A 13037-nucleotide genomic window follows, 5' to 3' on the forward strand; every position below is an offset into this window, starting at 1 on the left:
GAGTAAATATTAGCACTATTCTGAAACACAACTGGAAATCAATTTTTTTTCATTCTGATTTCTTGCAACGTAGAACAGAATACTTATAATTTAAAAGGTCGTGGACTCTCGAATCCTTTATCCTTCTTCTTGTTCATCTTTGATCAGAGTTTGAATAAGTCATGCATCCGTGATAGTGCTCTTCACTTTTGTGGACAAATCCGCAGCTGCAAGCCGCTGTGCTGTCGGCTCCCCAAGAGCCGCGTTCACCCGTAGATCCTCGTCAGAACTCCGCAGAAGTATTTCCACATAAAGTAATAAAGAGACGCGATGAGCTCCGAAGAGCGGTTAAACGACATGGAACCGATACTTGATTCAGAAAAGAGATTCTGTAACATCAAAATAGGCGCTCACAGCACTGTAGCTGCAGCGCTGTGGTGTTCCGCCATTTTGTTTGTAGCCTTTGACCTGCCGCGTAAAAACAAACTAAAGAAAAAAGAAAAAAAATAATAAAACTTACACTCATAAAAACGACATAATTTAAATAATCAGTATTAAATTATTATTATTACTCAGATAAACTTTAATTAAAACAGGAATAACTTAACTGGAGCCTGCCTATTTCCTCCCAACATCCCATTGGCTGTTGGGAGGCAGGAAATACGGCCGCCATCTTGGGGCGGTCGTCCTACCCGTATTCATGTCTATTGTCCCATCTACTTGGCTAAATCATAAACATCACAAGATGCCTCAGCACTGTGCGGCTAATTTTTGCTCAAACCGACGGACTGTTGACGTTAGGACTCGGGGGATAACTTTTCACAAGTAAGATAAACGTGGAAGAATGCGTTGATTGAAAACCGTTCACATATATAAAAAAAAAATCTGAGTGCTTTATAAATCCTTTGCTATTACTGATAAAATATCGCATTAAATGTATCAAATACACTGCTGCTTTTTACAATGAGGTGAAATGTTATAATGGGACAATTAAAGTTTGGTAAAAAAACAACAACAGCAAAACACTTAAAACCATTGAGGTATGTGGATGCAGAGACTCATTGCATGAGCGACACAATGAAACTTACATTGTACTATGTAATAAATGCATGCACTTATAAAGTTAGTACGAAGAGTTTTCTCTGTTCAGTGTCTTATATTCATTTTGTTTGTTTAGTTTATCCTGATGCGTACACCTCTTTTTAGCGCTGATATATTGCAAACGGTATAATTTCAAGTTTTGAAAGAAAGTTAACCAAATTTTTCAGCACAGGAGTAAGCATGGCCAGCCCAAAGCGAAATTTGATTGAGGGCCCCTCCAATTCTACTAACAATGTGGATTGCTGGAATCAACAGACAATTACATCATTTGCACACCTGATATCAACTTATTGCATCTTTGATGGTGCTGTTTGCATAAAACCCTATGCATGTACAATATAGGATACATTTATCAGCCAGTCTATTTCTGGGTTTATTTTGGGGATCGTGATCTGCCAATACTTACATGTGAAGCCCATCAGGGCCATGCAGAGACCTTTGGATAGGCAGGGGCTCTAAGTTAAAAAAAAAAAAAAGGGCACATTGAACAAGATCTTAAACACTGTACAACAACATAGCAACAACCGATATTAGTCAAGAATCTTAAATAAATCATACCATATCATTGCCATCACGTGAGGACAATGAAAAGCAAATGTAGTATATTTTCCCCAACAAGTATAAAGTTGCTGTTTCTGCTGCTGACAGTCCTGGAGGACTGAGTTGATCTGAGACTGTAGATGTTAAACAGACCAGAGGAGAGAAGGTCGCTGGGGGAAATTAAAATTGTGTTTTTGTTGGCTTTTGTCATAAATTTGACCCCATACGCAGGTGTGCCACAGATAATTCACATTTAATTCTTTCACTGTGTCAACATTAAGCACAAGTGGGCAAAGTACCCAAAAATTGCACGCAAATAAAAGTATTTTTAACATATTTTTATTCAAGTAAAAGTAAAAGTAGCCATCCATGAAACTACTCAAATAAGAATAAAAATGTATTTGGTAAAAAATCTTCTCAAGTACTAAGTAGTGTTGAGAATAAATAATTCTGTGTTTTCCTTCTTTCTTTGTTAGGTAGTTGCTAAGCTTAAGCTTAAAGAAATGTCATGTTAGGAAACAACCTCAAGGATAAGATTACATTATACTCAGAGCTAAGGAACGCCCCCTTTGGGGCGTAACTTAGGTGGAGGGTAACAAAGGAGATCACAACCCTTTCTGGGGGGGCATTTTGACTTGTTACCTCTTAAAGGTGGCATGTGAAATGGACCAGCTATATTAATAATATAGTAATATATTAATAAATGAATTTAACTCTTTAATAAATGAATTCAACTTTTCTGTAACCTCATACATCAAGAACTCTACATGGCAAATGGTTAATTCTCCACAGTAGTTCATCAAATTATCGATCATTTAATAATTAGACATCAACAGACTGACCAAAATATAAAGTTAAAGAGAAATTATGGTATTTTAATTTTGGTAATTCAGTATGAAATATGTGAAACCTTTAACAAAAACTGCGGGTGTATGTCTTAGTCAGTGAATTGTCAGTTAAAACATGTTTGCTTTTGATTCAGTGGGTAGAGAATCCAGAAATTTTACTCAGTAAGGGTAGTGATAGTGAAATTACTCAAGTAAAAGTAAAACCTACGGCAAAGTAAAAATACTCCTACAATAATTTTAAAAAATAGTTACTCATGTAAATGTAATTGAATCAATATTGCTACTACCCAGCTGACAGTAGGATACCAATATCTCATGTCCACTATTCATACAACAGAACATCTGACTGAACAGTTTTCAAACAAGCTTACTCACATTTTCATTAGTTTTGGTTCATCATTAACAAATATGCATTAAAATAGGATTTTAATTGAAGTAATGTTATAACACATTGAAAATAAAAAGTAGTAAGACAGGGAGAACATTATAATGAAAAAATAAGACTAATCTACTTTGAAAAATGTTTTTGTGTAGGCATTCACAAATATCCCGTTTTCGTTTTGAAGGTTTCCAAAAGAAAAAAATGTGAGGAAGAAGTGGGAAGTGACTTTGCAGAGAGAGGGATTCACTGCAAGTGATTCATCCGTGCTGTGCAGTGAGCATTTTAAACAGGAGGATTTTGACAGAACCGGTCAGATTGTCCGACTGAGGGATGGTGCTATTCCATCAATCTTCAGCTTCCCTGCTGACCCCCAAAGAGTAGGTGTATCATCTTAAGTTTCTTAGCATTCACTAATGTCCAGATTGTATTATCACTCACAGGACAGGGTGAGATACTCATTCCCAGATATCTATACACTGTAAAGTTTATAATCTTTATGCTTCTTAATTTTAGCCAGAAAAGTGCAGGGCGACGGTAACCTCCATAAAAGTTGAACCTTGCCTGTCTGTGGCCTCTCAGGATGCCACAGAAACTTATACCTCACAGCCGCAACCTCAGTCGAATGATGTGAGTATTTATATTTTAAACATAATATTGTAATGGTCATGGCCATATCAAACTCTCAAACCACTCAGATCTTTATCTCTCTATTTGTTAGGATCATGACTATGCTTTGCCAGCTTCTCTTTCCGCTGTTGCGGCTAAACTGAAGGAAGCCTTGGCAAGAGTGGAAAGTCTAGAACGGGAAAAGAAAAACGCCATGGCCAGAGAAAAGAGGGCAAAGACTACAGTTCAGTCTCTATTGGGGGATTTGAGTGACAAGAAACTAATTAATAAAAAGCTCAGAGAGAGACTTGAATTATACGCTGGTAAGATGAAATTAGCTCTTTGAATTTCATATTAAAGACCCATTCAGTAAATTCAATAATTTACTGAATTCAGTAAATTATTCTTATTCCAAGAACTTTAACACTAAGTGAAACATTTCATATAGATTAACTAAACATAGCCTTTATTGCTGTTAATTATGATTTCCTTCTTACAGTTAATGAACACAAGATTTTAAATTAGGCACATTAAATCAGACCAATAAAAACATTTTAATACGGAGACGTAGCCTTGATGAAAAGTATGTCTTACACCTGCTTTCAGATTGTCATCTATTTTCAAAAGGTACTTTTTATCTGAGCCTCATTGGAACACATTCTAATTTATTTAATATAACTATTGTTTTTTTTAACATGCTCAGCTATTTATCTGAAGGAGAGGTTTTTCATTTTTGCTCTTAAAATTTCAGATCTTCAGCTGGACTTCTTGGAAAAGCAGGGCCATGAGTACACAAAGGAGCACAGAGAGTTTGCCCTCACACTCCATCTGCACAGTCCAAAGGCATACAAGTACCTCCGGGACACTGGAAAATTGCCCCTCCCACATCCACATACATTACAAAGGTAGCCTTTACAGTGACCATTTTATTTATTGTTTTAGTTACAATAAACTTTGAAAATATACTCAGTGAATGTTTTTGTATGTCTTATAAGTAATTCCTGTATAATGTGCCTGTTTTGTAATCTAGGTGGCTGGAGTAACAAGCCATCTGCATGCCAGTTCCAGAACACCTGATGGTTTGATGCGGTGGCTCACCTAGTGGGACAGGCAATGTGGCTGCTCAACATGATAACGTGTCCCTGTCACGTTTAGATGTCCTCTGCTTGAATGGCTGAAGAGTAACAATCTCCATTTCAGCTGTCGTGTGTGACCATGGCTATCTTCCAACTAAGTTTGGTGATCTGGTGGAAAATTCTCTGGTCTATATAGCAGGATTTGTAGCAGATTGCGCAAAAACTGCTGTGTCGTGTGAGCTGGTCAGAAATGCTGTCATCATCATTTGATGAAAAATACCACCTCCTAACCCTGAACAACTATGGTTGCCCTTGTGATTCCATCACAAACCACAGTGAAGCTGCTGAGAGCTGAGATACTGGAGCTTCAACACAGCAACCTCCAAAGGTGTCAACCATTCTACACATGTTTCACAAAGACACTGGAGAAGATTAGACATAAGTTGACACTCAGGGTTTCCCCCAGTGTAATGTAAGCCTGGCGGGCCGGAAGGCTTTACTCCTGTGCGTTTAGTCTGAACATGCTGACTCTGTGTCTGCACTGATAAAGTCTGAATTCCTGGTTAGCCGGTGCGTTAGGGAGCCAGTGCTTCTGTCCGTAGAGGAGCTTTCGTGCTCGCGTTATCGTCACGCAGCACACAGGTTTATTTTTATTTTATTTGTTTGCAGTGACACACCAAACTGCACATGATGAAATGGTTTATCTACAGTCAGCTTGAATTAAGAGCAGAAAAATCTGTCCCATAAAGATAGGCCAACCAAAACATTCTTTGTGGCGCTTATTAAAAATCTTAATAGCCGCGAAATGAAAGAGCTACTGAAACCATATAAATTGTCAGCTCAACATCTTTTAATACAAAGATGTATTAATGCATCTTTAATACCGCCAGTAATATTAAAGGTCACCGGGCCTGTAGGGGGAAACCTGGACACTGATAATCATCATTCTTTCTGACTTGTTGTCTTTGTGTTTTAAGGTAAAGATGCTCCACATTGTCAAAGTCACTTCTGTTGATTTACAGAAAGGCAGTACAAGAAAAAACTTCTGCAAATAGTCCTGTTTCTGGGGGTTTAGCTCATGTTAAACTTTTATGAACAACTCTATACATATGTTAGTATGGTTGTGTCAACACAGATAACTGATTATTTATGTGTGTATTTATATAGATGAGATTATAAATAATGGAATCATTATATAAAATGTTTATAATTTTAATAATTAATCACTTATGTATTTGTATGATTGCATGTACACAATGATATGCAAATGTATAGATAAAATACTAATAAAAAAGTATGAGTGCTTGTGTGCTTTGCAAGATACTTTTTGTACATAATTTTAGAATATTTCATTAACTGTTAACTCCACCAAAAATATTTAATATACTGCATATATATATATATATATATATATATGAGAGGCTTTATAGATAAAATGTAACAATAAATTCATTAACACTGACTTTGATATGGTTTTTCAACTGTTCTATTTGCAAGCTCTATCACCTCATCAGACAGCAATAAATTATCAAGAAAGTGAGAGGTTTCCATTATCTTCTTGTTACGTGTAATTGTATGCTCAGTTTTGCAGATTTCCAGGATAATAAGGAGTCCGTTCTGAAACCAAGTCAACACAGCACCTCCTCTCTTCTGTCCTGTAATTCCTGAGACAGAAAACCACAATTGTGTACTGGTGTATGAATGTGTATGCATTTGAGAGTGCGAATGGGTGAATGTGACTCTAATATAAGTGCTCAGTATGTTTGGAAAAGTTCAGTCCATTTATAATTTCCCATGAATTCACATTCCCCTATGAGAAACGCTGTTCCTTTGAGGTTTAGTTCAGGGGGCCCTCTGTTGTGCAACTTGTTATGTGTGGGGAAGCACAATAATTAGGAGTTTCACATGATGTTTTGTCCTTTTGAGCACCCTTCACCCCCCCCCCCCCCCCCCCCCCCCCCCCCCCCCCCCCCCCCCCCCCCCCCCCCCCCCCCCCCCCCCCCCCCCCCCCCCCCCCCCCCCCCCCCCCCCCCCCCCCCCCCCCCCCCCCCCCCCCCCCCCCCCCCCCCCCCCCCCCCCCCCCCCCCCCCCCCCCCCCCCCCCCCCCCCCCCCCCCCCCCCCCCAAACACACACACACACACAAACCCCCCACTGTCAATCCTTTGAGCACATTCTTGGAGCAAGATCAATAGATCTGAGTGGAGTTTTGTCTTTCTCAGCAAAAAAAAAGTAATTTGTCTGCTGTCTTGGCAAGATGTCAGGAAACATTTGACAGTGTGACCCTGGGGCTCGGTAAGAGTGCAGCATGAGGGAATGTGTATAAATGTCCCACCAGCAACATGGGGCCACAGCTGCTGGGGCTGATAAGACTGTTTCCACTGCATCTAAGAGAAGGTAAGGAAATATACTCATATTGTGAAGAGATTATATGTTCATCAAAATAGAAATAAGATTTACTCTGTAGCGAGATAAAGCTGAAAAGTTTTTAATGGTAGACGGATCAGGCAGAAGTTGTAAAAGTGGTTGGTTGTAGAGGGTCTAAAATGTTTCCATATCCATGTTAAAAATGTTATTGTAGACGTTAAAGGTTTCAAATAATTTATAAATGCTCACCTTTAAATTGACATATGATCTGCACAATTCAGCTGAAAACAAATACATTAAATAGATTTTAAAAAAATACCTGGATGCAAACGTGATTTGTTGAAACATCCATTTTATGATTCAGTCAGGATGTCACATCTTAATCAGAGAATTCCCATTCTGCTTTTTAAATGTTCTGCAGCTATTTAAGCTGGAAACAAATTCCTTTATCCACTGTTTACCACCCAGACTTCCTGCCATATTCAGTTCTGGACTCTCGTTGCATCATTCCATCAAATCTGGAATGATATGGAGTCTAATGCAAGGTGTACATACCTTTGAGTGGCTTTGAGCTATTAACAATAGCTAATTAGACAATTAGCTGCTGTTTTAACTGCATTGTCATATCCTCATTTGCAGATAGTATCTATTTGCTTGATTTTTAAATTCTTCAATATCCAATTAAAATATGATGTAATAATCATTTATTTATGAGGATTTGTGATAACTTCTTTTTCCAAAAAGCTACTCCTATTCAAAAATCATTTGATTTTTCATTTTTCCACTAGATGAATCTTCAAACCGTTCCCTTCATCCTGCTGGTCATTTCCTGTGGCCAGGCTTTCCAGTACACCGAGCTGGCGCAGTACGTTGATGACCATCAGGAAGAACATGTTGAGGTGACAAACTTGAAACACTGATGGTGCTGTTTCTCCATCTCACTGCTCATGGTTTTGACATACTACTTGCCTCATCTCTCCCCAAAGCTGATTGCTCTGATTACATGTTGATCAACAACACTCACTGGGTCCAGCGAATGGAAGCAGTTTGCACCTATTAACAATAAGCTCAAATAAAAGTGGGAGCAGGTTTTCTGTTGCAGGATCTTCCGCTCACCCTCAGCCTAACGTGGTTAGGCTATGGTTGTGTCTCCACCACAGTGCACAATGACAGCAGGTCGGCATTAGAGATTTCATTTGTCTGAGTTCTGTTTCACGAAAGCTCTCCACAGTTCATGTCCACAAGTATGTGAGGACAGGTCTGACATAAAAGTTAGAAGGAAGAAAATTATGATTTGTTGAAGACGTCGGTATTGGTTGCTTTCAGGAGGACTCACCTCACTTCTTCAACAGAATAACTTTATGTTATATCAACATAAACTTTCTTTGGGTTGATTAAAAGTTGTAGTTCATTCACAATGAGACTTTGATTTGTGTGCCAGGCTCTGAGGGAGTGGGTTGCAATTGAAAGTGACTCAAGCAACATTCTGAGAAGACCAGATCTGCACCGCATGATGGAGCTGGTAGCTGAGAAGCTGAGACTGATGGGAGGGATGGTACAACTGGTCGATATCGGACAGCAAGAGGTCAGTGACAAAACCGCCAGGTCTCTGCTAAAGCTATTCCCTTTTGTAACATCTCTTTGAGAATTTGGAGTTTGTCGTCTTTACTTCAATAGGCTAGTAAAAATTCTGCTGGGGTTGCTTCATTAATATACTTGAGATGACAAAACTGCAGCTTGATTTACCAGAACAGCCAAGCACAAACTTTCTGAAGGCCAGGAGCTAAGAGTTAACAGCAGCTTAATAAACAATTGGACAATTAGCTATTGTTTTAACTGCATTGTTATGTCCTCATTTGCAAGTTACTTTGGATTGAAGCTTCTGCCAAATGCGTAGACATACATCAGCACCCCCTGGCACTGGTCCACATTGTGCCATATTATTTCCGAATCAGGGGGCTTATGTATCATTTTGTAGAAATGTGGGAATACTAACCATCCCTTTGTAAATGCAGCTTCCAAGTGGACAGACAGTAGCACTGCCAAAAGTAGTGACAGCTCAGTTTGGGAGTGACCCCAGCAAACACACAGTGTGTGTCTATGGTCATGTGGACGTTCAGCCTGCGAAGCTGGAGGACGGCTGGACTACCAACCCCTACAACCTGACAGACATCAACGGTAGTTATGTTCTTAATACAGCTTAAATTTTTAACTGATTAAATGATGATTTCTTCCTGTGGAATTATTTTTCACACATCAGTCCAAAGATACCTATTATGTCTGTTTGAAACAGCTCAAAAATTACATCATTTGTGATCGGCATTTAAATTTTTCTGACCTATGGAAATTTCTAGTTATACTGTCATAAATAAATAAGTTTTATGGCACTGTACCTTCAGGTAATCTTTATGGAAGAGGAACGTCAGACAACAAGGCTCCAGTTCTGGCCTGGATCCATGCTGTACAAGCTTACCAAGCTCTCAGTATGGTGAGAGAAAACACACCGAACCCCGAAGAGACAACATTATGCATTATGTAAACATAGTTTTAACTTCAAATTGCTATATTTCTGAAACAATTACTGCATTTGTTCTTAAACTCTACTGCTGGCATCCACCAGGACCTGCCAGTGAATGTGAAGTTTCTCATTGAGGGTATGGAGGAGACAGGCTCTAACGGACTGGATGCAATGATCCTGGCACAGAGAGACACCTTCTTCTCCGATGTGGACTACATCGTCATTTCTGACTGTGGCTGGCTGAGCAGACGGCCAGCCTTAACCTATGGCACCAGAGGGAACTGCTACTTCTTTGCTGAGGTTGTAGAAATCTTTCTTGAAACACTTCTCTCTGTATTTGATTCTTACTGTGTTGTGTGTTTGTAGATTGAAGGCCCTAAACAAGACTTACATTCTGGTGTCTATGGAGGGACTGTGATCGAACCAATGACTGACCTCATTGGCATCCTTGGTGGGTCTAAAGGGAGTCTCCCTTTGATCTTCACACTTTGCCCTGTTGGTTTGCTATTTTGTTCCCTTTGATAGTTTACACAGTTGTTTGCCTTTGAGAATGAAGATTTCTCATCGAAACGGTCCCCAGTGAACTAGCTGAAGGGCTGAAGGAGCAGTACCCTTTGATCTCTAAGGAAAACAACCCTTAAAATACTTGCATGTTTAGAAATGACCAGTTAAGATAGAGAAGTTATAACTGAATTGGTTTATAATGTAGTGCCTATATGTTTTGCAGTAGTTTGTGCTTTGTACATTTTGAAAAAAAACAAAAAAACATTTTTGTCAGATCTAAAAATAAAATCAAAAGCCTCCTGACAAATCTCCTAAGAAATAATCATTTTGAAAAAAATGTTCAAACCTATACGTTGTTGTAATAAATTATCTCGTGTATTTAGCTGCCATTGGTTTCCAAATTTTTTCAAACGATAATGTTTGTGACGGTCAAATAATGTTACTCTCAAAGATGACATGAGCAAATATGAAAAACTGTTTTCAGACAATGATTTCATTCATCAAGGGAAAAAATCTATCAAAACCAAACTCACCCTATAATAAAGTCATTGCAACCCTTTTTGTATAAAATCAGGAATTAACTGATATGTTAAAAAAAAAACTCGCTGTTTCTAAAAACATCCTGAGTTGCTTTATGGTCACTTTTCTCTCAGACACACTCATCGGCCCCAGTGGAAAGATTCTGATTCCAGGGATCCGGGAAGCAGTGGCTCCTCTGTCGGATGAAGAATGGAAAATGTATCAGGATATTGAGTTTGATGTGGACAATTACAAGAACAAGACTGGCGTCAGCCACCTCATGTACAACAACAAGGTAGTAAAAAGTCAAGTTGGAAAAAAAAACAAGAGTTTTCACTCAACTCTACAAAGGATGGCCTCTGTATTGCTCTTCCAAAGGTGGACGTGTTGGCCCACAGGTGGCGCTATCCCACCGTTTCCATCCATGGTATAGAGGGGGCTTTCTCTGACTCCGGCACAAAGACAGTCATCCCTGCTAAGGTTACTGCTAAGTTCTCAATAAGACAAGTCCCTGACATGGACCCAGCAGCGGTCAAGAAACAGGTAGCATATATGAGAGCTTTATAGTGTTGATTTATGTAGTGCTTGGTTTTACTAAAGTGTCTTTTTTGTGCTTTAGGTGACAGACTACCTTCACTCTGTGTTTGCTAAGAGAAAGAGTCCTAACAAGCTGAAAGTTACCATGGTAATTGGGGCCAAGCCCTGGCTGGCTGACACTAAGCACCCTCTGTATGAGGCTGGAAAGGCAGCGATCAAGAGGGGTAAGAAAGTTACTTCAGCTTTCCATGGACTGGATCCTACAACAGCCTTTTAGAGCCATTATAGACAGTAAAAAAAAGATCTCTGCTGCACACAGTTTTATTTCCATTCTCGTCTACCTGAACTGTTTGTCTTTACAGAAGCTTGTTAACCTAACAAGAGATTTTGTGCTTATTTGTGAAATTGTAAACGTATTTAGGGCTTTTGAAATTGCTTTTTTTTGTTTTTTTCCAACACTGAAGAACATATAATAGACAAAGAGTTTTTGCATTTGAGTTATACTTACATGATACATATTGGCTCTCTTTCAGTTTTCAATGTGGATCCTGATCTAATCCGTGAAGGTGGGACCATTCCCATTGCCAGAACCTTCCAGGATGTGACGGGGAAAAGCATCATCATGATGCCCATTGGAGGTTTTGACGATGGAATGCACTCCCAGAATGAGAAAATGAGCAGGTTTTACACACTTCATGCCTAACAACTACTCTACTTTTCTTTTTTTCACAGGATAAGCTTAATTATTTACAGTTTGGTTTCTTTTGCCCAACTGCACTGTTGGAAGCTCTTTATCCTCATGTGACTCCACAGATTTTATTTCAGATTAATTTCATCCACTTGGTTAGTCGGTTCTAAAAGTTTAGTTTTCCTTCTTTGAAGTCATTCTTATGTTGATGCACGTGGGAACTCACTGAGGTTTCTGAATGAACAATTAAATAGAAATATGCTTTACTGTCCCACAGTGGGGGACATCTGGTGTGACATTAGGGAAGTAACAGGTATTCACGCATGGAGAGTCACATAAAGATGAGGCTGGAAAGGCAGCATATAATGCAATATATAAAATTAATTTAGGAGTAACAGTGTGCAGTAAAGGCAAAATTAATAAATAAAATACTGTGCAGTTACTAAAAATGGCATAGTCTGAATCAAAGGAACGTGCAACTGAGTTGAAAAATTTTAATAAATGCACAAAGTAAACTTTTATTTTGCAGGTACAACTACATCGAAGGAACCAAGTTATTCATCGCCTACCTGAATGAAGTCGCCCAGATTAACAAGACCAGTGTTTGATCATTAAAGGAAGATCTATCTATCTATCTATCTATCTATCTATCTATCTATCTATCTATCTATCTATCTATCTATCTATCTATCTATCTATCTATCAATCTATCTATCTATTTATCTATCTATCTATCTATCTATCTATCTATCTATCTATCTATCTATCTATCTATCTATCTATCTATCTATCTATCTATCTATCTATCTATCTATCTATCTATCTATCCATCCATCATCCATCCATCCATCCATCCATCCATCCATCCATCCATCCATCCATCCATCCATCCATCCATCCATCCATCCATCCATGTTTCTTCTGGTTATTTTTATTCCTCCTCCTGTATAATTAATTAGTTATGTTCTAGATCATACAGTACTGTAGTACACTGAAATTTGTTTCATTTAATAAAAATAAAACAAATACAAAACTGTGTATACATTTTAATTGTAAAAAAAATTGTCATGTTGTATAATAAGTGGTAATAAGGAGTCATAAACAACATTGAGGCATTTATTAAAATAGAAGTTGAAGGTTTATTTTTCTTATCAGATATTTACAAAAATAATTTTAAAAAATGCAAACATCCAAACACAATACATGCATAAGTAGTCACACTCTTTCTGAAACTCTGAACTGAGATCAGGTTCATCTGATCATCCTTTAGACATTTCTGCAACTTGACTGGAGTCAGGCTGGTGAAGCCTGACTGAGGACCTTGGTCAGAAAGTTGATCAATACCCAATTGTTTTCTTTAGAATTTATTGAATA

At 38.4% G+C, this 13037-nt stretch overlaps 3 protein-coding genes across 3 annotated transcripts in view; 2 read left to right on the plus strand and 1 right to left on the minus strand.

The window, feature by feature from the left end:
• Window positions 1-418, minus strand: part of taf2 (TAF2 RNA polymerase II, TATA box binding protein (TBP)-associated factor) — a 29512-nt gene extending 29094 nt beyond the window's left edge. Inside the window, exon 1 of the mRNA XM_055041902.1 lies at window positions 88-418. Coding sequence (XP_054897877.1) covers window positions 88-137 — 50 coding nt within the window. The 5' untranslated portion in view covers window positions 138-418. The remainder of the gene's footprint in view (window positions 1-87) is intronic.
• A 258-nt stretch (window positions 419-676) lies between these two features.
• LOC129367469 (THAP domain-containing protein 6-like) lies at window positions 677-5750 on the plus strand. Its single transcript, XM_055041905.1, has 6 exons — window positions 677-804; window positions 3035-3227; window positions 3364-3477; window positions 3569-3779; window positions 4208-4361; window positions 4487-5750. The coding sequence occupies exons 1-6, from the start codon at window positions 680-682 to the stop codon at window positions 4497-4499; spliced, it is 810 nt and encodes a 269-aa protein (XP_054897880.1). The 5' UTR covers window positions 677-679; the 3' UTR covers window positions 4500-5750.
• A 1108-nt stretch (window positions 5751-6858) lies between these two features.
• cndp1 (carnosine dipeptidase 1) lies at window positions 6859-12690 on the plus strand. Its single transcript, XM_055041904.1, has 12 exons — window positions 6859-6927; window positions 7686-7796; window positions 8339-8482; window positions 8913-9075; window positions 9297-9385; window positions 9518-9715; window positions 9782-9866; window positions 10573-10733; window positions 10817-10981; window positions 11058-11199; window positions 11509-11656; window positions 12193-12690. Exons 2-12 carry the CDS (start codon window positions 7686-7688, stop codon window positions 12269-12271), a joined length of 1485 nt encoding a protein of 494 aa, XP_054897879.1. The 5' UTR covers window positions 6859-6927; the 3' UTR covers window positions 12272-12690.
• Window positions 12691-13037: the final 347 nt, after the last annotated feature.

Source organism: Poeciliopsis prolifica, unplaced genomic scaffold (genome assembly GCF_027474105.1).
Source record: "Poeciliopsis prolifica strain line A6 unplaced genomic scaffold, Auburn_PproV2 SCAFFOLD017, whole genome shotgun sequence".
Lineage (NCBI taxonomy): Eukaryota > Metazoa > Chordata > Actinopteri > Cyprinodontiformes > Poeciliidae > Poeciliopsis > Poeciliopsis prolifica.